This window comes from Salminus brasiliensis, chromosome 24 (genome assembly GCF_030463535.1).
Source record: "Salminus brasiliensis chromosome 24, fSalBra1.hap2, whole genome shotgun sequence".
Classification (NCBI taxonomy): domain Eukaryota; kingdom Metazoa; phylum Chordata; class Actinopteri; order Characiformes; family Bryconidae; genus Salminus; species Salminus brasiliensis.
The window spans coordinates 27329924-27357554 of NC_132901.1; the positions used below are offsets into that span (position 1 = coordinate 27329924).

The 27631-nt window shown below is 41.9% G+C and overlaps 2 protein-coding genes across 3 annotated transcripts in view; one reads left to right on the top strand and one right to left on the bottom strand.

Annotated features, from left to right (window-relative positions):
• Positions 1-16456, top strand: part of LOC140546710 (A-type potassium channel modulatory protein KCNIP2-like) — a 180166-nt gene extending 163710 nt beyond the window's left edge. For both annotated transcript variants that reach the window (XM_072670094.1, XM_072670093.1), the window contains exons 2-8: positions 4894-5018; positions 5942-6011; positions 6164-6234; positions 7257-7364; positions 7458-7562; positions 9919-9981; positions 11622-16456. In XM_072670094.1, coding sequence (XP_072526195.1) covers positions 4894-5018; positions 5942-6011; positions 6164-6234; positions 7257-7364; positions 7458-7562; positions 9919-9981; positions 11622-11669 — 590 coding nt within the window. In that variant the 3' untranslated portion in view covers positions 11670-16456. The remainder of the gene's footprint in view (positions 1-4893; positions 5019-5941; positions 6012-6163; positions 6235-7256; positions 7365-7457; positions 7563-9918; positions 9982-11621) is intronic.
• Positions 16457-17434: 978 nt separating this feature from the next.
• On the bottom strand, positions 17435-27605 carry cox15 (cytochrome c oxidase assembly homolog 15 (yeast)). The gene is made up of 9 exons (XM_072669908.1): positions 27455-27605; positions 25302-25486; positions 24081-24203; positions 23255-23441; positions 22154-22321; positions 21695-21776; positions 20368-20522; positions 19491-19604; positions 17435-18096 (listed from the first exon to the last, which is right to left on the bottom strand). Exons 1-9 carry the CDS (start codon positions 27527-27529, stop codon positions 17965-17967), a joined length of 1221 nt encoding a protein of 406 aa, XP_072526009.1. The 5' UTR covers positions 27530-27605; the 3' UTR covers positions 17435-17964.
• Between the last annotated feature and the right edge of the window lie 26 nt (positions 27606-27631).

Consider the following 27631-nt stretch of genomic DNA (forward strand, 5'->3'; position numbering starts at 1 on the left):
GGCTCTGTGGTGTTGTGATGCCTGTCACGGTTCTGGTTGGTTGTACAGCTCGTGGCTGTTGTTTGGAGGTCTTGGAGCTGCCAGTTTTGCACTCAAAGCTTGGACGTCTTTGTGGTGCTGGAATAGCACAGCGTTTGAGGCTCCCTTCTAAAACTGAAGCTGGGTCAGCAAAGGCACTGAGTGGAGTGTTGTGTTGCATGCTTTGTGTGGAAGAAGTGTGTGTGTGTGTGTGTGTGTGTGTGTGTGTGTGTGTGTGTGTGTGGGCCTGTATATCATCTCCTCTGCCTTCACCGTCAATCACGTCCGTGTGAAGTGCTGTATTGTGTAATACATCAAAAATCCACACAGTAGTAAATACAGCGGTATCTCACGGACCATCTCCTGGATTAGATACTAAACAGGACTCATATTTTATCCTCTGCCACTAAATAAGGCTGGAGATCAGATTTCTGTGCGCTGTATTTATTGTGCTATCCATCTACTGTCATATAATCTCTGACCTTTTGACCTTTACATTCATTTAACTAGGTAAAGTGGACACTAAGACTGGACTGATCAGAAGATTGAAGGCCAATTTAAAGATAAACTGATTCACATTATTTTGTGTAGGATATCACATTTAATCGCATTAGTCTGTATAGGATATCACCTTTTATTCACATTATTCTGTATAGGATATCACATTCAATCACATTAGTCTGTATATGATATCACATTTATTCATATTATTCTGTATAGGATATCACATTAAATCAGTTATTTCGTATAGTATATCACATTCAATCACATATTATATATACATCACATTTAATCAGATATTTTGTATAGGAAATCACATTTAATCACATTATTCTGTATTTAAAAATCACATTTATTTACATTATTCTGTATAGGATAGCACATTTAATCACGTTATTCTGTGTAGGATAGCACATTTAATCACAGCATTCTGTATAGGATATCACATTTAATCACAGCATTCTGTATAGGATATCACATTTAATCACAGTATTCTGTATAGGATATCACATTTATTCACGTTATTCTGTATGGGATATCACATTTAATCACGTTATTCTGTACAGGATATCACATTTATTCACATTATTCTGTATAGGATATCACATTTAATCATGTTATTGTGCATAGGATATCACATTTAATCACATTATTATGCATAGGATATCACATTTAATCACATTATTCTGTAAAGGATATCACATTTATTCACATTATTCTGTATAGGATATCACATTTAATCATGTTATTCTGTATAGGATATCACATTTATTCATCTTATTGTGCATAGGATATCACATTTAATCACATTATTCTGTAAAGGATATCACATTTATTCACATTATTTTGTATTTAAAAATCACATTTATTCACATTATTCTGTATATCACATTTAATCACGTTATTCTGTGTAGGATATCACATTTAATCACATTATTCTGTAAAGGATATCACATTTATTCACATTATTCTGTATAGGATATCACATTTAATCATGTTATTCTGTATAGGATATCACATTTATTCACATTATTCTGTATAGGAAAACACATATATTTACTTCATTCTGTATAGGCAATCACATTTAATCACATTTTTCTGTAAAGGATATCACATTTATTCACGTTATTCTGTATAGGATATCACATTTAATCACGTTATTCTGTATAGGATATCACATTTATTCACATTATTGTGTATAGGAAAACATATATTTACTTCATTCTGTATAGGAAATCACATTTATTCACATTATTGTGTATAGGACATCACCTTTATTCACATACATTATTCACATTATTCTGTATGGGATATCACATTTATTCACATTATTCTGTATAGAAAAATTACATTTATTCACATTATTCTGTATAGAAAAATTACATTTATTCACATTATTCTGTATAGGATATTACATTTAATCACTGCAAAAAAAGTGATTGTGAGCCAATTATCACAATTGGCTTATAAATGAATGTGTGATTAGTGTCAGTTACTACATACAACTACATAATCTGCTTACTTACAAATAACTGTGCAAAATTATGTGATTAATTATGATTAATTATGTTAATCCATAATTACAATATAAAACCAGCCCTTAAACATCAGTGCTTTACCGATAAATCCATAGACCTCGGTCTCGTGAGCTGCCTGATATCAGATAGGTCCTAGTTTCCATCCTCTAGGTCTGTCCATATGACCTTTACATAACTGTACCCACACATGACATTTCATACATGGTCCATTTCCGTGTGTGTGTGTGTGTGTGTGTGGCGCAAATGCTCTTTGTCTAACCCTCTGTTGTGGTTGGTGACTTGCAGGTAACGCTCCCAGCCAAAGCAAAAAAAGCATTAAACAGAGATTCCTCAAACTGCTGCCCTGCTGTGGGCCCACCGCCGCCCCCTCAGTCAGTCAAAGCAAGTGACTCTCCACCACCTCACTCACCGTTCACCCTGCACATACAACCCCACTGTCTGTGCTGCGTATATAGGACACATACTCTAAGGAGGGAAAGAGGGTGGACACAATAATGGAAACTGCATTTTAGTTATTTATTTTATTTCCCTGTTTTTCCTAATTTACTTTTTTAGATTCTGCCAGTTAACCCACCCCTCCGTAGCTCCCCCTGGCAGTAGCGATGCTCCCGACACTAGGAGGATAAGGACCATCAACACGTCTCTTTGTGTTGAGGGGAGGGGGAGAGAGCGCCATCTACCCACCCGGAGAGAGAGCACGGCCAGTTGGGCTCTCTCAGACTCCGGCTGCTGATGGCAAAGCGGCATGGCTCAGGATTCCAGCTTGCGACACCTGGGTCATAGTGGCAACGCATTTGAGCCCCTAAGGGAGTCAATTTATTTACAACCTTTATTTTAAAATGAATCAAAGTGATCATTGAGGTTCTGAAATGTGATTGGCTGAGGGCCGTTTAGTGGCTGAGGCTTGACTTACGTACGACCTCAGTGGTATTCTGCCTTAATACAGAAGGCCCATGTGGAGTAGTTAGATTGTCATGTTGTTTGGCAACCATTGCCTACTGTTAATGAACAACCTGACTTGCTGGGAGGATTACGAGTTATTGACCGCTGTGCTGTATTTGATCACATTTATGTAATCAGGAGACAAAGATAGACAAAGATAAGTCTCTGAATGTACCGTTGGTGGTCTGTTAGGATTGAAACTTGGTCCTCAGAGATGTGAGAGAGGAGAAATCACTGTACTTTTCTCCAACAACCAGGCTGGTTTTCTTATGGACAGCTAAAAGAAGCCTTCGACTGAAATTGCAGTCCATTGCAGTGGACGGACTGACAGTGACATGACAGTGTGTCTTGTTTTCCAGGAGTACGGTTCAGTTTCAGACTAAAATCACTCAAAACCTGCTCGACGTCAAAAGCTCTTCCGCAGACAGCCCGGCCTCTTAGGACTGATGGAGCCAAATAACAGTGTTTCCATTATTTTGTCAACCTGCTGAACATACAGAACAAGCACAAACACCTGAGCGATGTGTACAGATCCTCGCTTGTACATTCGGGGCACCACTTTACACTTAATGGGTTTTATACTGATATATATTTCATATGACTCCTGTTACCTGTTTAGCAGAGACTGTTTGTCTGGTGGTCTGGACGAGGAGCAGGACTGATGGCAGTGTGTAGAGCATCAGTCTCACATAGACAACAGCCTTAGTGGGTTTTTTTTGCACAAGTTAAGTCAGGATTGATGCTCGTCAGAGCAGGATTTCTTGCAGATTACCCTCCGCCGCATGAACTTTGCTGTAAATTGTGGGATTTGGTGACAGTACAAGGCTATTTCTTGCAGCTCTGAAATGAATGAAGTTGGGAATCAACAATATGCTTTAAAAACTGAGCAACAGGGTATCACATTTATTCACAGTATTTTGTGTAGGAGATCACATTTATTCACATTATTTTGTATAGTGCATCACATTTAATCTCATTATTCTATATAGTGTATCACATTTAAATGACATTATCTTGTATAAGATATCACATTTAATCACAATATTTTGTATAGTGTACCCCATTTAATCACATTATTTTGTGTAGTGTATCACATTTAATCACTTTATTTCGTATAGGGTATCACATTACTTTGTGTAGGATATCACATTTATTCACATTATTTGCATAGAAATCACATTTATTCACATTATTCTGTATAGGAAATCTGCTTACTTGTGAATAACTGTGCAAAATTATGTGATTAATCATGATTCATTATGTTAATCACTCTACAGCCCTGATTACAATATAAAACCAGCCCTTAAACATCAGTGCTTTACCGATAAACCCATAGACCTCAGTCTTGTGGGCTGCCTGATATCAGATAGGTCCTAGTTTCCATCCTCTAGGTCTGTCCATATGACCTTTACATAACTGTACCCACACATGACATTTCATAAACTGAGCAATATTTAAATACAACATTAAACCCTTCAACAAAAAGCAAGGCAAATTCAGTTCTCCATGATATTATCCACAATCACCACCTAAATATATGTCTGATTAATCAATATTATTGACTTTTTAAGTGTTTCTGTTCGATGGTGAAAGGCCCTTTTTACTGTTCACCGCTGTTGGCACGATTTAGCCAGGTATTGCAAATTCATCAGGTGACCAAAGCTGTTAATTCCAGGCAAATAATTACAAAGATGTCTTTAAATGTGATTATTATTATTATTTATGAATTATTTATGAATATCTTTCTTTTTCTTCACACTCACACTGTGGTCGTTTAACTGTAGTGGTGTTAAAGGCATACTCAGCAGTGCTGCATTTTACTGTGTTTTGATACAGCTGTAATTCAAACACCAGTCAGACCAAATGACACCGAGCCTGTGTGTGTCTCTCACAGACAGCATTGAGGATGACTTTGAGCTGTCCACCGTGTGCCATCGGCCGGAGGGGCTGGAGAAGCTGCAGGAGCAGACCAAGTTCACCAAGAAGGAGCTCCAAGTGCTCTACAGAGGCTTCAAAAACGTGAGTTGAAATAGATATGGCTGAAAGATATGTCTGGTGTCGGAAAGTCTTGTCCATACAAGCATGTCTTTGAGTGGATGTAGAATAAAAGAAGAAAAGAAGAAACAATGAATGAACGAGTGTCCCAATACTTTTGTCCAATTTAAGAGGTAAGAAAGAAGTACTGCCAATAGAATAGGACTCTCCGGAGCAGATCAAATAAACATGAACCTGTTGGTACCATGCTGCCTAATACTGCTCTATGAGCCAGGCGTGGGCTAATAGAGGGGTATAAAGCACCCCCCCCAACATTGAGCTGTGGAGCAGTGGAGCTCTGGAATGATGGATGAGTTGGGGGTGATGATAATGAGGTGAGGTGGTGATCATCATCCAACATCCTGACCTCAGTAACACTGCTATTGTCGCTGAATGCAGTCAAATCCTCACAGCAATGCTCTGCTCCAAAATCTAGTAGAAAGTACTCTTCTCTGGACAGTAGAGGAAGACATAATGAATGAACAAAATATTGGATGGAGCACCATCACAGACATTTGGCACAGTTCCAACAGGTTGATGATGTTGATCTGCTCCAGAGAGTCCTATTCTATTGGCAGTTCTTCTTCTCTACAGGGACTAGACAAGCTGTGGCAGTGGGTGCAACTGAAAGTAGCTGAGTGTCCACAAACTTTTCTAACGTTGTAGGTCACTCAGCAGTGCTAATACGTCTACTTCACCCCAGCATAGTTTACGCAGCACAGTGTAAAGAGAGGAGCACTCCCTTTACCACCCTGTTACGACAGGGTTTTTTTTGGCAAGAATATTGGATCGGCTGCAAGACCGCATAGCCGTATCAGAAGGTTTAAAATGATCCCCCATCCAAAGTGGCATCATTTACTGAAGCATTTGGATGGGCATGTTCCTCAAAGTGGCGCTTTGCTTTTCAGGAATGTCCCAGTGGTGTTGTGAACGAGGACACCTTTAAAGTCATCTACTCCCAGTTCTTCCCACAAGGGGGTGAGTCTCTCATATGCCATCTGGGCTCTTTCCTCTCTCTTTCACTGTCAGGTTTTGTTCTGGATCATTGATGCCTGCTTCATTTGGCCTGACTGCTGAACAGCTCGATTCTGAGGATGCTAATGCAATGCAATGATCTTCTTTCCCTCCAGATTCCAGTATGTATGCACATTTCCTCTTTGAGGCTTTTGACACCAACAAGAATGGATCTGTTAGTTTTGAGGTAAGCGAGTTTTTATATACTCGAATATTTAAAAAGTAAATAAGAGAAATAAAAATGTGGCTATAGGAGAAAGGACAACATTCTTACTATAATATTAAGCCATATTTTAAATCATTAGAGGCTCAAACTGGTCTAAGCTGGTCTATGGTGGTCAAGGTAGTTGAAAAGCTGGTCATCAAGGCGAATGCATGCCCTCTAAGGCCGCAGGTGGTCCAGCGGTCACTATGACCAAGATAGCTATCCCGGTTGGTTCGAATCCCGGTCATGCTGCTGGTCATTGGCCGCCGGGGCCCAGAGAGAGCGTAATTGGCTTCATTCTCTCTCCAGGGAGAATAGAGGGTGCTCTCTCCTCTCTCAATGCAGGGGTGTCCATCTTCATCCTCCCATGTGATGGTTTAGCTGCATGACCAACCAGTGTGACCAAGGCCTTGATGGTCATGCTGGTCAACAAGCCTGTTCAAGCCTTGGTCACACTTGTTGGTCATGCAGCTAAACCATCAAGCTCTAACTAGAGCAAATCATGCTGGTCATTGGCAGCCAGGGCCCAGAGAGGGCGTAATTGGCCTCACTCTCTCTCCAGGGAGAGTAGAGGGCACTCTCTCCTCCTCTCAATGCAGGAGTGTCCATCTTCATCCTCCCATGTGATGGGGGTAGCATATGTAGCATATTGGGGAGAAAATGGTTACAAATTAGAAAAAAAGCTGGTTGACCAGTCTGGTCAAGCTGGTCATACTTGTGGACCACTGTGGCCATGATGGTCATGCTGGTCAACAAGCCCGTTCAAGCCCTGGTCACCCTGGTTCTCTAACCTCTAGAGCAAATAGGCTATGCTGGTCAAGAGCTAAACTGGTCAGCCAGCCTAACCATCATGACCACCTTGTAAGCACTATGTATTGATATGGGTTATGAAGTGAAGTTACCCAATCATACCCATGTGTCTCATGCTGACCTCATGCGAAGCCGACCAGTGGCGGAAGCCTTGCTGGATGCTGTTTCTGCCAATGCCCGCTTGCTTTTTGCAGGACTTCGTCATCGGCCTGTCCATCATCCTCAGAGGGACGATAAACGATCGGCTAAACTGGGCCTTCAACCTCTACGATCTCAATAAAGACGGGTGCATCACCAAAGAAGTGCGTCCACTTTCTCTTTGAAGGACGTTAAATCTCACTTTAGCGCTGCCTGACCCTCTAAAGGTTGAATTCTGTGTGTTTTTTGGCTTCCAGGAGATGTTGGACATCATGAAGTCCATCTATGACATGATGGGGAAATACACGTATCCCTGCATGCAAGAGGACGCTCCCAGAGAGCACGTTGAAAACTTCTTTCAGGTGACCCACAACTTTACCTTCGTCCCTAATGCAGTCGTGTGTGCTGTGTCAGGCTCGGTTCTTCAGTTAGCCTGAAGCTGTGAGGCCAGTGTAGTGTAGTGTAGTTAACGATCAGTGGAACTTCACACCCCGCCAATCACATCGTCCCAACGACTAACGGGATCATCAGCTAATGTGTAACAGGAGGTTTGCCCGATGCTTCCTCGTTCCTTCCCTTCCTTGTTAGCTGCATTAGCCAGGCAGCTCCATTACAACAATGAAAGCAGCAAACTGAGGATAACAGACATGTTCAGACTGATTGATTACATTTACATGTGGGTTCAGAGCTCAAAACTGTGTAAATTATGTTTATTATTATTAAATTGTATTATTTTCAACTTTTTATTTACTTTAAATAAAATAGAATACTTACTAGAATTATAGTAATTATATTTACTAGAATTTCTATTTGTAGGTTATTCGACATTATTCATTCTGTCAGGTTATGGCTGACCCAAACTGTAGTTTAAAGGCTTGTTTACCTGTTGTTTACCACCCAAAAAAAAAACAACAATAATAATTAGACCTATGTTACATAAAACAAGTATATACTGCAGTTCTAAATGTTTCCAGTAGGTGGGGGCTGTGTGTGTGTGTGTGTGTGTGTGTATATATATATATATATATATATATATAGCATAATAAGGGTATAGTATAGTGGTGATGGCGCAAATGAACTGAAATCAGTGTTAATTTCATTAACAAACACTATGAGGGAAACATGTATTTCAGTAAAAACGGGAACTGTGACAAATGTTAAATGATAAAAAAAAAAACATAAATGATAATGTGAAAGATGACAAACTGACAGAGTATTTATTTAATCTGTTTATTTATCTGTTCAGGGATCAGTGCATATTAACTTTTCAGTCCAGCCGTCCTGTATCCACTGTATTCTTAAAACTCAACTTCATCAGACTGTGTCCTAAACTCTCTGAAATAACACTTTCTAAATCGTGGTGAAACAGCAAACAAACTACAGTCATTCTATTTAATTGTTAGAGTTCCTGATCTTTCCATTTCATGGAGCACACCCAATCAAAAAAGCCAGAATTGCTGCAGCAGATGTTGAAGACAGTAAGGGACCGTCTGTGAAGTGTCTGTAAGAAACAGTTTAAAAACATAAAAGATTCTCAGGGAGGCAGTGGTGGCTCAGCGGTTAGAGCTCCGGGCTATTGATGACAGTGTGTATTCACTGCACGGATGGGTTAAAATGTATATTAGGTTTAGGCACATTTTAGTAATTAAGTTTTAGTCTATTTTTGGGGTCTTATTTATTAACAGCTTAAAAACATCTAGAATTCCAACACAAATGGTGAGCATGCTTGTCTTGTCCTGTCTAGGAGGGGCAAAGAATGAATATCTGCTGAATATCCTGCATCACACTAATATTGAAAACGAATATACCTTTTAGCCAAAACTGAACTTTAGACTAAAACTAAAAAATTACCTGCCTAAAAGAAAACATGCTGAAATCAGCTATATATATATATATATATATATATATATATATATATAGTCATATATTAGTCATTAAACATCCTCAGTGCTCTCAATATTGCTCAGAGCATTTTTATTATCATGTCATAAATCAACAATTTCCACCATAGGTGATTCCTGTGGCATCTCTGCTCTTTTAGAGTGTGCAGGTTGTTGAGCTCTGAGGTCAGGTGATGTAGATGCCTGGCCTAAATTTATGATGCATTAAGGCTGTAATTATGTTTAACATTTTCCACATAAGAACAATAACTGTCCTTTAAATGCTGATGGGATGTACAGGCCAGTTAAATGTTTGTGGTGCTGTCACCATGATCAGAGGGTTGTTGGTTCGAATCCCGGTCATGCTGCTAGCATTCTGCAGCCGAGGCCAGAGAGAGCACAATTGGCTTTGCTCTCTCCAGGGTGGGTTGATGGGGCTCTCTCTCCCCACATTGCTTTGCTGTGGTGCTTGGGCATCGGCAGGCTGGTGGGTTGGAGCCAGGTGTGCAGCCCCCTCACTGGTGTCAGGTGGCTCACATACGGTTGGGTAATTGGCAGTCCAAATTGGGGAGAAAATGAGTGAAAATCGGAGGAAATAAAAAAATAATGAATAAAATTCAAAGCTTTTAAGACAAGAATTACCAGCGTAACAAACAAACACTCTGAAGTTCAGATTATTTAGGCCAGCCCTATCACACACAAATGGCAGCTTTGATTAATGAAAGGTATTGGCTGTAAATGATGGGTTTAATTATCATCAGCTCTGTTTCATTGCCTAATATTTGGATATATGTGTCTATAAATGAGCAGTCTGATGATTTATTTTTTCTTTTCCCAGAAAATGGACCGTAACAATGATGGTGTGGTCACCATTGACGAGTTCATTGAGTCATGCCAAAAGGTACATTTTTATAACCACAGTATTCTACTCCCTTATAAGTGTTCATTATACACTGAGTACCAGACCAGGCCTTGAAAACTGGTGCAAGTAGGACACTTTCTAAGTATTTGAGGAAGTTGGAAGGCTGGCCTCATAATGGCTGGAGAGACTGGAAGTGCTGCTGATTACAGCTGATGAGCAGCCAGCAGTAGCTGGATTTGTGTGAATCTTCCACAGCTCTTAAAATCAGACAGATTAGTTGGAGGGTTTAAAAGTTGGGGTTTTACTGGGAGACTTTTTTAGCAGCGGGTCAGAGGAACACTGTTTCACCTCTCTGAACGTCTCCAGAGTTTGCATTGAGGCAGATTTTGTGCCGTGACTTCTTATTAACCAACTTCTGACCTAAACGTCGTCAGTTTATTAGGCCTAATAATGCCTTATGTCTCGTATCTGCATTCGCTGGCCTTTTTTATTAGGGACCCCTACCATATAGGTGTTAGTGTAGAGTTGCTGACTGCTGATCTGCACGATAATTAGTTGTGCCACAATGGAAGGGGGCAGTTATAGAGTGAAATCTGAGCTACAGACTTAATGAGATAGGTGTGTTAAACCTAGCATACTGTGGTCACCAGTGGTGCTATGGTGGTCTCCTTCCAATTATAAGGTATAGGGCTGGCTAATTTCGGTAGATGTGGTAGATGTACCTGCTACATGGCCACTGAGTGTAGGTACAAGGGGCTGGCAGACCCCTAAAAAGTGAAATCCTGCCTATACCACTGGTGGAAGGGATGTGTACCTAATAAACTGCCACTATTCGGGATATTTCAGTGGTCCTCAACTCTTCTCTCTCTGGAGATCTGCCTAATTCTGCCCAATTCTAATCCCACACCCCATTCAGCCAGTCCGGACCTTCAGAAGGCAGTGATGAGTTGGATGGTAGCTCCAGGCTGGAGACTATTGATCTTAATGGTACAGTGTTAAAAGTAAAGGTGCTGCAAATGGTTCGAATGCCATAAAGAACCGTGTTTGTGAGGGTAAAGAACCTATTAAATGTTTAAAGTACTGTACTGGTTCTTTATGGTTCCAAGCATTGTTCCTATTGAGCTAATGCCTCTAAGGCCCTAGTCTGTAATAACCTGCCCAGGGGCGCTACAGATGAAAATGAGCTTATTGGCTAACTCTGGCACATTGGGGTTAGAGCTCCAGGCTATTGATGATAGGGTTGTGGGTTCGATACCTGGGCTCGGTGAGTGCACAGTGTAAATAAGGTAAGGTCAAGGTAAGGTGTACGTATTTGACGCACTAGTGAACTAGTGAACGCCCAGGGAGCAGAGAGGCTTGCCGAGCCCGGGTATCGAACCCACAACCCTGTCATCAATAGCCCGGATGACTGCGCCAGCTTTTCTGATCGCTAATTGGTTTTCTTAATGCGTGATGTCACAACTAACCTAACACTACTTACTGTAGCTGTTACGTTAAGCTAGTCAGTCAGTGGGTTCCCTGCTTTACTAAGGTGTGCTGGTAGCAGGGAAAGCCCTCCAGGACCTGGATTGAGAAACTCTGACTCAAAGGAACCCAGGAATTGGAATTGTAGGACTTGTGTAAAATGCAGATGTCGTCTGTTCTCCCTCATTTCTCCTCTGTTTCTTCATGTTTTCCAGGACGAGAACATTATGCAGTCCATGCAGCTGTTCGACAACGTCATTTAGGGCCGTGCTCTGGTGGAGAAGAGGGGACGGGGGCTGCGAGAAGCGACCCAGACCTCGAAGCAGTCAGCCAGCTGCTGACCAGCCTCCTGCCCTCCTGCCTCTCTTCCTCTCCACGCAGCCAGAGGGCCGCCGTCATTCCGTTTCTTTCTTTCTCCCAGAGACACAGTGGAAGATGCATCAGGGCCGGCTTCTAGACCCACTCCAGTAAGCTCACATTCTTTTGTTACATACCTGAAAGGGTTCGAACGGAGGCCGGCTGGACTCGGGACGAAGCCGGACCAACGTTTCGGACAGCAGAGCAGAGCCGGAGCTCGGAGGATGGCACGGACCATGGCTACGAGCGAAAGGAACCGCAAGGAACCGTAAAAACCAACCGGCTGGAGGTTCTTGCGTGCAGACGACGGCGCCATCTTTTCTGACCGCTGACTGATTTTCTTAACGCATGATGTCACAACTAACCTAACACTACTTACTGTACCTATTAAGTTAAGCTAGTCCAAAGCCTGTCTGTCGTCCTGCTCGTCCGTCCACATGTGCCTCGCTCGGACTGTGTGCTGTCATCGTGTGCCATCACCCGAGAACTCTGGGGCAGAGGCTCCACCCCTTAAGCTCCACCAACCCACCCCCTACACCCCCACACCTCTGCAGCAGCCAATAGAGAAGCCACATTCTATGCCTGTACATTCCAGAGGGGTCATCTGATCTGTGGTGGCTCCTTGGCCTTGAAGTTCTTAGCTGTTACCTATTCTGACTGTTCCTGTGCTGTCGAGCGACATTCTTCCTTTATATCCCATCGAGTGTCTCATGAAGTAATTTTAGGAATTCTAGGAAGGAAGTTCAAGGAAGTTCTATAATGCTGCATTAGTGTTACCCAATGTTCTCACTGTGATCCCATGCAAAATATGAAGCTTCGGTCATTGCTGCTGGGATTATCCTCGAGTGGTAAAGGCATATGTATTGTGTTCATCGTAAAGAATATCCCATTTGATCATCTTAGGCATGACTAGACCAGAGCCAGAGCTCCACAGCACAAAGACCAGCAAGCTTCTTCATGCATTACCTGTCCGTCAACGCCAAAGAGTTCAGCCATGTCTGCCGGTGAATGCCGTTGCCAACAACTCCCCAAACCCAGACCCAGATTATTAAAGGATGGATCTTTGATGGAACCTAAGTGTTTCCAGAAGGGGTGCTGTAGAAAAACAACATTTTAAAGGTTCTGATCTACTAAAAGCTTTCTATGAATGGTTCTTTGGAGAACTGAGAACCTTCCACATAATGTAAACATTCTAGGCAGAACCATTCAACTAAACAGGCGTGCCCAGGTCTGGTCCTGGAGTCCTACCGACCTGCAGGGTTCAGCTCCGGTCCTTATCTTACATGTCAGGCTATGAAGACCTACAAAGTGGTTGATCCCCAGATCTCCAAAGTACCATTCACAGAAACTAAACACAGGTGCTCAATCCTGGTCATGGAGATCTCCTGACCTATCAATTTGGATAACCTCCAACCCTCATCTAACACTCCTGATCCAACCGTGAAGATCTTCAGGGGCATCTGAATTCTAGAGCCAGGTGTTTTGGCTCTGAACCTTTCAGGGTGGTGGATCTACGGGACTTTGCACCCTGGTATAGAGCTTATTCAAAAGTGGTCCTTCTAGGGCATCGCTCGAAGAACCCTTTGTGTATGAAGAGGCCTGGAAAAAATAAGAGCAAATTAGGGAATTGGCACTTTACCAACATGAGGAATTAAGACAAGTCAACAAATTGGGTTGCAAAATAAGAACTTTAGATATTTTCTTGATCATTGGCCTCCTGGATCGAACCAAGGAATCAGTCTGATTACATAGAAGATTTCGAAGCTGTAGATTAGCACAAGAACCTTTGCAATGCCACCAACAGAAAAGTGAAGCATGGTTAGTGCTCAGTGATTCCTGAATAAAATAAATGAATGAGAAAATCAATCATCCGTCATGAACACACTCACGGTTGTGGAGCGTTGGGCTCAAATACGCATGCTAGCTAGCTTACAACAACAGTCTGGAGTCTGGGTGGTCACACCAGTTGCATCGTGGCAGTGGGGCCTGAGCCTGTCAGCAGTGAGGTCATTAGATTTATTGTGTTTTCATCAGAACATTGTGCGCTTCTTTTCTTAGAGCTTCATTAACCGCTAAATCCAGAGTTGAGAGGAAGGGAAATGGGTTTAAGAGACATAAGCAATAATACTTTTGATTAAAGCCGACCAGAAGCATTGCCAGTGAGTACCGCCATCAGTAACGCCCCCATTTCTGGGCAACTCTCAGTGCTAATTGTTAGCGGTGGCACAACACAGTGGTGAGGTTTGTTTTGTACAGGGTTGCTCGAGTGGTTTTTCACGCAGTTCCGAATTTAATCAGCATGGTTTATGCAAATGAGTCCGTCTAAATGCCAATGAATTCATTTCAAGGACTTGAGCGGTCACATGCTGCCCTCATTAGAGGAACATTTTCCTCCTCCGCAAGGTCGAACAGTTGTACAAGTTTCATTTGGAAATTAAAATCTCGCTGGGTTGAGGGTACTGTGGAACGTAGCAGGCTGTATTGACGAGGACATTTTGGGACAAAAGTTTTGGGACACCTGCCCCCTTCTGCAGTCAAGAGTATTTTTTCAAATTTCGATTAGATTTTGGAACAGCATTGCTGTGAGGATTTAATTGCATTCAGCGACAATAGCAGTGTGATTGAGGTCAGGAAGTTGGATGATGATGATGATAATAATGATGATCACCACCCCACCTCATCCCAGCACTACTGGGTGGAACCCCATCCATCATTCCAGAGAACACATCTCTTTCACTGCTCCACAGCTCAATGCTGAAGGGGCTTTAAACCCCTCTACTAGCCCATGCCTGGCATTAGGCAGCATGGTGCCAATAGGTCTATGTACATCTGCCCTACAGAGTCCTATTCTGTTCTAAAACACTTGCATGATCAGGCCTCCCTGGACAGGTGGCGCTCACAATTTAAAAAGTTTGATTTCGAGTTCCAGAAAAAGCAGTGTAACAGCCAAAATAGACCTAAATATAGTTGAAAGATTTTCTCAGTGTGTTCAGTAAACAGTGACGTTTAAGCTCAACCCAATCCGATGGGACTGTGAAGATCGGACTAATATTTCAAGTTCTCGTCAATGTTAATGTTTAAGTTAAGGTCCTTCCTTTAAGACTGTATCAGACTGTCTCCTATTGACTGATTCATGGTTCCATCGTTGTTCTACTACATTTGGTGCATTGCCAGGCATTGCTCTGGCAGTTCACTGATTTTATTGTAAATCAGTGGCAAGGTGTGAGTTTGTGATGAGTACCAAAATGTCCTTGTAAACACAGCCTTAGTGAGCATTGGACATTCACACTGACCGGACCCTTTGGAGTCTTCTGGGCTCAGGCCTTTAAGTCTTAAACTGATCATTTTCATTTTGGTGGAGGGTCCCTTAATTAACATACATCTCAATATTCTGAGAGATGAATACACAGATCAGCCATAACATTATAACCATGCCTCTCATTGTGTAGGTCCTCACCAAAATAGCTCTGGCCCATCGAGGCATGGACTCCACAAGACCGCCTGTCCTGTGGTATGTGGCCCCAAGACCAACATTAGCAGCAGAAGTCCTGTAAGTTGTGAAAGGTAGGACCTCCATTGGCATCCTTCCACCGGAGCACTTTTGGTAGAAACGGACTGACCTTAATGTAATGGCTGATCTGTGTAGAGGGAGACGTGAGCTGTCAAGACACTGAGGGGGTAATCGAAGTGGAGACCACCTGAAATGAGTCTCTGGTCCTTCTCCACATCTGGTTAATCAGCCCAAACTTGGATGAACCATAAAATGCCCTAAATGTACCAAAACAATGGTCCCTGCAAAATCCACCATCCCCACTGATCACTCACACATTCACTGGCCCGGCCGATGTTCTGGTCCGCCACACTGGGCCTCTCGTTCCAGCGGTTCTTGAATATGTGCAAATGCGCGCCCAGCGCAGAAGGTCCTGGCTGCCAAGCGTTCTCTCTTCCAGTGTGTATTTTCTGAACTACAGAAGGTTCATTTTCTCCCCCAGGCATCAACTCCAAGTGGTGGCAGTCGTGTTCAGAGTGCTGGTCAGCAGGTAACCATTCCTGTGCACCAGTGGTACCTGTCTATACTCGCATGTACCGTGTTTTTAGAGCAACAAGAATCTAATAACCTGTTGTATAACCGTCTCCTTAGCTAGCCTCGACTGGTTGCACTGCATTCAAAAACAAGAACATGTATATTTTGTACAGCGACAATAAAAATCACAATTGCTATGCACTGACGAGCAAGACGCGTGTTTCTGCCTACCTTCAGAAGATGGAGCAAAGCATGTTCATGGTGGTCTACAGAGTGGTCTACAAATGTTATAAGCATGCTTCAGGTAAGAACTGACTGATTACAGACTGGCAAAGGAGGGTTTTGTCAATGGGGATGCTACTGCAATTCGAATTCTGGGACATAGAGGTTCCAAAACAAGTAGAAATGTACATATTCCACAGACACATGACTCTTACTGCAGTGTTATAGGCATAATAAATAATTTTATTTGATGTACATTCGTGTATGAAAGAAGACTAAAGGCTTGTCTGGGTATAAAGCTGATAATTAAATGTTCAACCTGAGCCATACTTTAAATGAAAATGTCAGATTTGCAACCTAAACTCTAATAAGGACACTATAAAACTATTATGGATATTGTTACTTTGCTAATGTTAAATTCCTGAATAAACTGTCAAAAGAACTAAACACCTGCTGCCCAGATATGGAGCCTTTCATTGCTTTTTAGAAAACCCGTATTTACATAATGGAAATCAGTGGGTATTTACTTTAATTATTATATATTATACATCATTAAAATACAGGAAAGCAGTGTTAAGATACAGATGTGGTTTAGATGATATATATAAATAAAACGCTGTAGTGTTCCTTTAAGACCAGCGTATCGCCACTGTCGCAAAGAAACCTTGCTTTGTTTTTCACTTTTTAACTAAAATCAGAATTCAGTTCATTACTTTATACTGTAGCAGAATTTCAAGAGGAACTGACCAATAGAAATGCTCCAAAATGTGTCGAATCCCAGATCATGCTGCCTGCCATCAGCAGCCAGAGCCTGAGACAACTGGCCCAGCTCTCTCGCTCTCACGTACTCCCCATATCTCTACGATGTGATGCTGGCCATTACATGGGGTTGGAAAATTGGGGAGGAAGAAAAATGCTCCAAAATGACTTGGAATCACTTATTTTTCCATTGACTTCCATTGATTGTTGGCAAGGTTTTATCTTCTCCTGTAAAGCTGCTGTTGGGGTGATTTTGGAGGTTTCTGCATGACATGATTAGTATATTATGATTAGAGCAGTTCAACAGAATAGATGGTTTGGTGACTTATCAATATTGTTTAAATAGTTCTGATCAGAGGAGGATGGGTCGGGTCTCCCTTGTGAGTCTTGGTTCCTCCCAAGGTCTCTTGCTCCAGCTCTGAGGGAGGTTCTCCTTGCCACTGTTGCCGTTGGGGTTCACTGGGGGTCGTGGGTCCTTCATATCTTACGTTATTTCTTTTTTTTTTATGTCTTTTACTAATTACTAATTATGTAAAGCTGCTTTGTGACAACAGTTGTAAAAAGCTATAGAAATAAATTTGACTGGACTTGACATGAAGGATAGGTCTGAGATACTGCCCTCTCACCCAAGCCCGATTTACCATACTGACAGAAAACACTACACACTTATAAAAGGCCGTTCTTTATTGGAGTCTTGTGACTCTGTGACTTTACAACCCGCAGCTGCAGTTAGTACAATCCATACTGAATGACGTCAGGCCGAAGTCAGCCCACCTGCCTTTCCTCCCATTAGGCACCGCCATTTTACATTTGATCAGGTATCAGATGAACCATCTAGCAGAGGGCCTTTCAAGTCTTTCATGATCATTTTCCAGGGAAACCAATAAACCACCAGCTGCGAGCATTTAAACGCTTCATTATAACAACGACTTTAAACTGCTTACAGTATTCAAATGTCTCTCTGTGGGAGAAATCAGCTCCCCGCACCCAGAGACGCCGCTGCCGCAGCGGGCAGCTGCACTTTTCATTACCTTTAACGAACGATCTCAGCAGAAGCGTAACTTCCTTCGTGCTTTCGACCCGAATTGAAGATGGATTTAACCGCCGGCGGCACAGGAAGCCCAGTCTTTTAACTTAACTGAATACAGAGTCTCTCTGGACCTGATTAGAGGCGCCCAAGGCGAGGGAAACGTGATCTACTTGGCCACCTTGCGCAGTTCGGCGAGGACCCAGATGGCGAAAGTGAGCAGAGCGACCGATCCTGATTGGTGAGTAGCCGCCAGGGGAGTGGGCACGTATAGGAGCAAGGTGCTGATGCCAAGAGCCACCTGGAAATGAGACAAGACCATTACCATCACGTACATGGGTATCCTAAATATGGGGGAAATCTTAATCTGTGTCTTTTTGATCCTAGTTAAACATCTGGAGGTCTGATCTTCATGAGATCAGCACTGAGAGATGGAGGTAATCTAACCATCTTTAACCATCATTTATAAAATAGAATTAATAGAAATTAATATTCTCTGAGGAGATATTACTCCTTTAAATGTGTAGAATTAGAAGATCAGCTGCAGATGATCAGAACATGGTTGGAGAGGATTATTCTAGAGGAGTCTGGAGTCTTATTTAAACCTCAGGAATTTAGTCTGGTCTGCTATTGATTTTTGCTGAAGTGAGTGGTGAAGATGATCACCATCATGGCCAGATCCAGAGAGCTCTCTGAGGCCTTCAGAAAGAAGGGTGGAGATGCAGAGGAGTCTGTAGATGGAAGGGGTTTAAGAAGATCTCAGGACAATTAGAAATCAGCCATTCCACTGTCCACTAAATCATATACAAGAGGAACAGCTGACCAACATAGCCAGATCAGACAGTCCCAGCAAGTTTAGCCCAAGAGTAGATCATCGAACCACAGGGTCAGTAAAGAGGTCTCCATCAATTCTACAATATCATCAGGAAGGAGGTAGATCTTGTTGCCACAGCTGAAGTCAAAGTACAGCATCTACCATCAGAATGAGATTTTCGTGGGAGGAGAGCAAGGTGGGAACCCTTTGCTGTCAAAAACAATGTACCGGTTTCGACTGATGTTTTTTTGGATAGTAATGGTTTCCTTCTTGAACTCCTCCCATCAAAATCTGCAGAACTTCTGCAGAGTGCTCAAATTTCCACTTCCCACAGACGTAGTCCATCAGCAAACACATGTTTAGCATCCAAATTTAGCTTCCTTTGGTTAGTTCTGCAGCTACAAGGCTAAACCCCACTCGCTCAAACTGCATCCAGGTCTTCTGTAAGGTGCTGCAGATGTGCCGGTGTGGTTCAGGACACCTCGAGTCATTATGAAGCATACAAATGAACAAACCGGCTCCCTGCTGTTCTGCTACACGCTGGCATTTCGTTCAGGTCTGTAGTTCACAGCGAGTTCTAGCGTGCCTCCAGCTACATCAGCTAGCCTGCTTTCAAGCCTTGTTCCCTTATTCCCTTATTCCAGGGACCCAAGGAACGATGCAGAATAGTCCAATTCATAAAACCTTCCAACATCTTCAGTGGGAGTGTGTCCAAAACCAGGGTTAGCGATCAAAAACTTAATTAAGTAAAAAAATCTTTAACAATTCAGTGAGCATTTTCACATCCTTTGACTTGAAGCACAATCTGTAATTACCTAGAAAATCTCACACTGTGTTGTTTTAGAGGACATGAAGAAAGCCAATGAAATTCTGCAACTGACCTGAGTGTAAGCCATGGCTGTCAGGCAGCTGATTGCAATCTTTGCCCTCCTGGGTAGATGCATGCGTCTGGAGAACAGGTAGAGGCCACTGATGGCTGCTAATGAGCCGATAGCCTACAGCAAAATAAACAGGCATTCACAAAGCAGCAGGGAAGTGAGGGTCCCAATTACAAACAGTAGACCAGCACTATAAATATCTAAATAAATAAAAGCTAAATGACATGATGCTGACACTTGGCATCTACTTTTCATTTATTCTCAGCAAGGCTGGCCTGAATAGCCTGAACACTCAAGACCTAATCTTGAGACTCTAGCGCTGGTGTTCGTTTGTCTACTTACGATAAAGAGGCTCAGACTTTCTTAATCCACACAAATCTGAACCAAAACTACAAAACATTTCATCAGCAAAGGTCTAATTGGACAGATTGGTTATTGTTTGGCTATAAAAAAGTTAAAAATAATCAGACTAAAGCTGATTTAATGAAAGCTAGGCATCCACAACAGCCACTCATGCTAAAAGACCACATGTGCCCAAGAAAAACACCCAAATTATCTCAGGATAAGACAAGTACAGCAATAAGGAGCCGGTATAACATGGAAGCATTGTGGGTTTAATTAATCCTAAAGATGAAAATATAAGCAGAATTATAATTGTCTGAGTTAGAAGAAGCTATATTTAACATGTTGGCGGCTTATTTCAGTTCATTTGCACCATCACCGCCTAATTTCACTTTCCCTTAACTGGACAAACCTTGGAGTTTAATTAATTAACACTTCATTTAATGGTCAATTATGAAATGTAGGTATTTTGGTTCTTCAGAAACACAAAAATATTTCAAGCCTAAAAAGAAAAAAATGTAAAAAAATTAACGCTCACCAGCACACGGTGGTCAAACTGAACAGTGGTAGGGTTCTCAAAGACATTCTTGATAGCCGGTGAGAAGTTCAGCAAGTCATCAGGGATCCAGTAGTCACCCATCTTTGGGAAGGAATTGTACACCAAGCCAGCATCAAGGCCAGCGACGAAGGCCCCTGCAAAAGATTCACACTTAAATGAAAGGTTTTTCTTGGCCACCCTCCTCATCCTCACCCGCAAATACAGAGCCAAAGACATGGTCAGGTTACAGGTTGATATGGTTTCCTAGATCAGAGAGTCCACACTAGGGGGGGCACAATAGCACTTTTTCCTGTCTGATACGGATACTGTAACCTAGAGATCAGACCTGCTGATACTGATACCATCTTTTCACCTCTCTGAGCCCTTACACCCCAAATCTGAGCTGTATGGTCAAACTGTAGGTACAGGTGTGTGCACTGGTTGCCACAGTAATCACCCAGCATAGTTACATAAGCAGAGTTACACTCACTGGAACTGGAATGTCGGATTTTCCGAGTTCCAAGCGGGACATTTTAACTGAAACGCCGGAAAGTCACCGCACATCAGCAGTAGTAAGAGCAGTGTCGGTTTGTGGGTCATTAAATCAGACGTACGCTCGGTACTGTCCTACTTCTATCTGTGGACGTGTTTCCATGGCGCTTCGATGTACGTAATACCGTAAAATGCTAATAATGCTAACCTGGGGCACAAAAAGTGGGACATTTCGGTTCGATTCACCATAAAACAACAGCAAAGAATCGTCAAACCAGTTGTGGTAAACTGTGAAACCTGGAAAGGCTAAAAGTCTTTTGTCAGCTCGGGTGTGACGTCAATCCCAGCTGTGGTCGATTACGTAAAACCTACATGTCTGATGTTGATGACAGGGTTGTGGGTTTGAAGCTGCCACTGTTGGGCCCTTGAGCAAGGCCCTTTACCCAGCAATGGCTGCACATCGCTCTGTATGGTAGGTGTGCTCACTGTTCATTGTGTGTGTTTGATCACTGTTGTGTGTGGGGGTGTGGGTGTGTTTACTGCAATGATGGGTTAAAGGCGGAAGCCAAATTTCCTTCTGTGTCCAACAGTAATGGTGAGTAAGGTTGTGTAGTCTTGCCAAGGGAGTTTTTAACATTGTGAGGCCATAAGATAATGATAATAAATTAATATATTAGTATTTCGAGTTTCTAAATTATTCAGTTTAGGATAAATGATTAATAATTAATAATATATTCATATGAACTATATCATTGTATTGCTTTGTGGCGTCTGTATATTTGTATCTTGTAGTCTCCACACATATATATATTTCATATCATCTGAATGCATGTACCTGAGAGAGCCGTGAGAAAGACCAGGGCACCCGTGCCCTTAGCAAACCTCCTGAGCTGCAGCATGCGCTTGGTATCAGGAAGCTGTGGAGGCAGAACAGCTACAGTTACAACTTCAGGTAAACCACTGACCACCAAACCTCCTGGTCTGACATTATAATAATTAATAATAATAATAATAAATAAATAAATAAATAAAAATGTTCATGTAATAAAGGATATGAGCCCATTATAGTCTCATTATTAACAAGACAACAGTGCTAATCACTTCATAACTGCTTACAGTGTAAATATGAGGGTTAATAAATCATCAGTATAATTATATGAATGATGTGCCATGTTTATTTAAAATCCCTTTCTGTACATTTAAATATATTTAAAATTTTGATATCACAAAACTGCTGAAACCTGATCACCCAGGTCACTGATCTCCAAACAGGACGTCCTCTCCAGATACAAACCTTGTTAGCTGGGAGCATCAGCGTGAGGCCTGTCCACAGACTGGCGCAGTACAGCAGCAGAGCTGACCCCAGGTGAGAGGCCAGTCTGTACTGGCTGACACGGGGGATATCGTAGGACTCCGGCTTCTCCTCCAGACCACTCTTCACCATGTACCAGCCCAGAAGACCCTGAAGAACAGCAAGAGCTTTAGCATTCAGTCCAGCTTCAGGTTCACAAGTATGGACACTGTTTAGAGTCACATGTTATCTAGAACTCTATCTAGAGCGCTTACTGAGTAACTGTAAGTCTACACTTTAAAGAAGGGTTCCTCAAGGGTTCTTTACAAGAGGCGATGGTTCTGTATAGAAATACGACAGCGCAAAGAACCATTTGGATGCACTGGTGCAAGACCTTTAGTAGAGGGTTCCATGTAGAACCTTTTAAATAGAAACAATGCATTAAATTATACAGGTAGGTCCTTGTTCCTGCTCTGCTCTAAACCGGTCACACCTGGGGACCACAGATCTTTGATGTTTCACCCCTTATAACCTGGAACATCTGGTGGTGGGACAGTGTACAGTGACGTGTCCTCCCTCTCGCCCCCTGCTTTCCCCATGCCTTTCCTTGGCTTGCTCTGCCTCCTCTGACACCTCCCTGGTCGCCTTGTGAAGTCATCTTCTTACTTCTAACCTGAGGTCCAGTCCCTGGAGATGTTCTTGATAGCACCAATATAGGTTCCACGATCATTATGACTTAAAGAACCCTTTATAATTAATATTTGCTAATGCTACCATCCACACTTTAAGAATTACGGTGCTACAAAGGGTTCTTTGAGTGATTCCATAGAAGAACCATGTTTGCAAAGAGCTGTGCAATGTGAAGAACCTTTCACATAATCATGTAAATGATCATGACACTCCTCAATCTCCATCTAAGAACCCTTCGAGCTCCTCCTCTTATTGTGAGGAGTGTGACCCAAACCGAAAGGCAGCTAGATAGAGGACAGTAGTCACCAGCACATGCTGAAGGTCCACCTGAACAGCCCCAAAGACGCTGCATTCTCTGTAAGCTACGGAAGCTGGTCTGCCGAAGCTGAGCTCCAGCTGAGCACCTCAGCATACCTGGAAGAAGACGAAGCCACACAAGCCCAGAACACGAGCCTTCATAGAGCGGTTGAAGTAGCCTTTCTTCCAGAAGTACATGGTGGGCAGGATGTAGGCTAGGCCCACCAGCCTGCCCCACATGCGGTGCCCCCACTCCATGTAGAAGATGAACTTGAACTCCGTCAGGGTCATGTCGTGGTTCATTCTGTTGGGAAGGAAAAGGGTCAGGGTTTTTACGCCCATGTCTGAAGGTGACCAGTCGTGTACAGTGCGTTCTCTGCTAGAGTGGGCCAGTCACCATAATTATGTCCTATTGGAGATGACCCATTGGAATACATACTGCCCACTGGGATACTGCCCATTTAAAAATAATATTTATTTATTTTTATCAGATTTATCATCCATTTTCTCCCCAATTTGGACCCCATATATACTTCCCCCTTCATCGCACGCAATGTACCCAACACCAGTGAGGGCAGACCAACCAACATACGCCCCCTCTGGCATGTGCACAGTCGAGCCACTTATTTTTCGAACTGCCGCTGAAGCAACACAACCGCATAGATTGCACCGGGTGTGCAATCTACCCACACCTACCCTGGAGAGAGCAAGGCCAATTGTGCTCTCTCGGGCCTCGGCTGCTGATGGCTAGCAGCATGACCGGGATTTGAACAAGCGACCATCTGACCATAGTGACCTTAGTCTGCTGGCCCTCAAATTTTTTTAATAATTAAGTTCACTGCTTTCTAAAAGTGTGTAATTGCATTATTATGATTATTATATAATAAGAAAATAGAAATAGGCATCGTCAGTGTGTCGTCCAGCAGGTGGGAATCTGACTCACATTTTGAACTCTGGAAACTGCTGGTATTTGGAGAATTCAGCCTCCCACTCCGCTTGCGACCGCGGCGGCTTCATCTCCTTCACCAAGTGCCAATCCACCATGGAGAGACCAGACTCAGTCAGCCTGAAACAAAAAAAAAGCACATCAGCCCAAGTCTCATCACACCAGCCTCCTCTGCTCCAGTATGAAAATCACAGTTTTAATAAAAGGGATTTTCTGTGAAAGGTTCAGAAACAGTAATAAAAATGCATTAAATTTAGTCTTAATCCAGCGTTGGAGAACTGAGCTACTGAGGACGTCTTTCACAGCTGACAGCAATTCCAGGTACCAAACCTCCCGCATCTACCAGAACCTACCAGCAGATTTACCACTGTAATGCTGTTGAGCACAGGTGTAGGTGTACAGCTATGCAATTTTATCCTGGTTTTAGCCCTGATTCTTAGTCTGGCTGAGCTGGTTGGTTCTGGTCTTTATATATATTTATATTTATTATATATATATAATTTATAATAAATTAATCATTTAAATTTTTTAATTTACGTTCCACCTTAAATTATGCAGCAGTTACATTCTGGCACTAGTACATGTCTGATACTGCAGCACTACTGCAGTATAAGAGGCCAACATCTGCCTCGTACGTTGGGTACGTGGTCTCAAAATGAGGGGTGTTCAGGTCAGTTTCTGGAGTATTTCTGTGTATCTCGACAACGGAAAACACAGCAGGAGCTTCACTGACTGAAAACAGCCTAGACAGACGTTCATCAACAGTCAGACGTTCGTTGCTATCTTGGCAGTGAATTGTCAACACAGGCACGTGCAGCCTGACGCCAAGGTCAGACTGACCGCACCTGGCTCTTAAAGGGATGGCGAGAGACACGCTGATTGGTCTATTATTGTACGTTACGCCCCCCAAAAAAGTTTAAGAGAAATTAAGAGACTTACCATCCCATAGCAAAGACAGAGCCTCATTTTTAATTTTAATTATTTAATTATTTTATTTCATTTATTTTTAAATCGATCCCACAACTGTGTACAACGCTGTGGAGGCGTTCATGTGCTCTCATCATCAAAAATCCTCTATTTCTGATACAGCTTTAAGGCAGCAGGTCAGCCCATGTTAATCTAGACCCGTCCTTGGGTTCCTCGACGCAGAACGCACAGTTGTTTACATTCTAGCAAGTAGTTATTACCTTTATCCAAGCAGGCTCATCCAATACTGACCTGGTCACTCCTCCCAGGACCACCGCCCCCAAGACAAGCCCACTGCATCCCACCAGCCAGCGGCCCACAGTGCGATTCGTCGCCGTGTTGGGTACGGTGACTGCTGTAGGGGTCCGCGCTGATCCGGTTTCAGTGATGACTGTATTCTGGCCTCTCTGTAGAACCCACTGTCTGAAAGGCGTCCGCTGAGGAGATTCAGAAGAAGCAGAATTCAAGAGCTTCACCACAAGCAGCGGCTCCAAAAGAGCCAAAGAGGACGGCTTCAGGATAACCGGCCAAACCTAAAGGCCTGATTAAAGACACCTGGGCAGCCAGTTTAATATGCTGCCAATTTAACTAGTATGTATGTATTTATCTACTAAATATTCATATTCATAATTAGAGTATTTACCGATTTTTCAGTGGGTTACCTACTAATTAATCAATAAGCACTAATTATTCTGGATTTTATAAGTATTCAGTACTTGTGTATCCACTAATAATTGGTCATTTATGATTCAATAAGTATTAATTATTTAGTACCTACTAATTATTCAATATGTATTGATTATTTAGTCTCCAGTCATTATTTTGTATCTACGTCTCACTCAATACATAGGATTTTCTCAGTATCTACTTATAGTTACTACTTACTGAGTATCTACTAAACATTCAACACAAATGATTCAGTATCTACTTATTTTTCAGCCGACTTCATTACTAATTATTCAATAAGAACTAATTATTCTGGATTTACTAAGTATTTAGTACCTATTAATTATTATGTGTTCTCTGATTATTGACAATACATGATTTAAATCCTAAGTATTCAATATGTTGTGATTATTTAGTATCCAGTCATTATTTTGTATCTACTGCTTATTCAATACACATTTTTTCAATTCAATAAATATTCAATACATACAAGTGATTTAGTATCTACTTATTATTCAGTGGGCTACCAACTAATTATTCAATGAGCACTCATTATTCTGGATTTACTAAGTAGTACAGATTAATTATGCATCCACTGATTATGGACTATAAAACAATTCGTTTGTATCTACTACTTACTCTTATACTATTGAAATGATTTAATATCTAGTAATTACTCAGTATCTACTAAATATTCTGTACATATAATTATAGAGTATTTACATATTTTTCAGTAGGCTACCTACTAATTCATCAATAAGCACTAATTATTCTGGATCTACCAATTACTGATTATATACACTATTCAATAACCATTGATTATTCAGTACTTACTAATCACTCAATATGTCGTGATTATTGTGTATCTACTACTCATTCAATACACATACATTTTTTCAATACCTACTACTCACTGAGTATCTACTGAATATTCAATACATAGAAGTGATTCAATGGGCTACATACTAATTACCAGATTATGGACTATATAATAATTAGTTTGTATCTACTACTTAGTCTTATACATATGAATTAATTACTCAGTATCTACCATATATTCAGTACATATAATTATTATTGAGTATTTACATATTTTTCAGTAGGCTACTTTCAGTAGGCTACTTATTCAATAAGCACTAATTATTCTGGATTTAGTACATATTAATTATTTATTAGTATTTAGTACATTTATGTACATATTAATTATCATGTATCCACTACTTAGTCTTATACATATGAATTAATTAAAGCCTAGCAAATACTCAGTATCTACCATATATTCAGTACATATAATTATTATTGAGTATTTACATATTTTTCAGTAGGCTACTTACTAATTATTCAATAAGCACTAATTATTCTGGATGTACTACACTGACTCCCACATACATGATGGTGATGAGGGCAAAAGGGTTAAGCAGTAGTGATGTACTGTATGCACTGTTTATAAGCTTAATTACTGTTAAACATGGTGGTGGTGGTGGTGGTGTATCTGCCCACGTGCAGCTTTACAAACTGCAATGAACATCACCAGCAGCTCTTTCTGCAGCCAGAAGCTCAACCTCATGCTCATGCCTTTTCCAGCATCTCTAAATGATGTCTGAAGGGTCAGCTTTCCAGGACGTGTGGGAATCCTGCAGACCTGACCTTAACCCCTCACCGCTCCAGCGTTATGGAAGTGGATGATGTCACGTTTCTCTCGGTTAGGTAATGTTATCTAGCACCCTGCGTTCTCTTACATGGTTCTGCTGTAGTCCCCTCCCTGCGCTCCTGGAGCCGCACCACACTGCATGTCTGAGAGCCGGGAGAAGCATGGCTGTGTCCTTATTCCTCAACCAGCGGCCCGGTCCGGTGTGATTCCGTATGAAGGGCTTCCTCACATAACCACCACGTTGTCCGACTCAGTCGTTTGAATC

Coding starts and splice junctions, on each gene's coding strand:
- cox15 (XM_072669908.1), bottom strand. CDS start 27,529: ATGCTTCTCCCGGCTCTCAGACATGCAGTGTGGTGCGGCTCCAGGAGC. Junction 25,487..27,454: donor GGGGACTACAGCAGAACCAT/GTAAGAGAACGC, acceptor GAATCTCCTCAG/CGGACGCCTTTCAGACAGTG. Junction 22,322..23,254: donor GTGGCTTCGTCTTCTTCCAG/GTATGCTGAGGT, acceptor GCTGTTCTTCAG/GGTCTTCTGGGCTGGTACAT.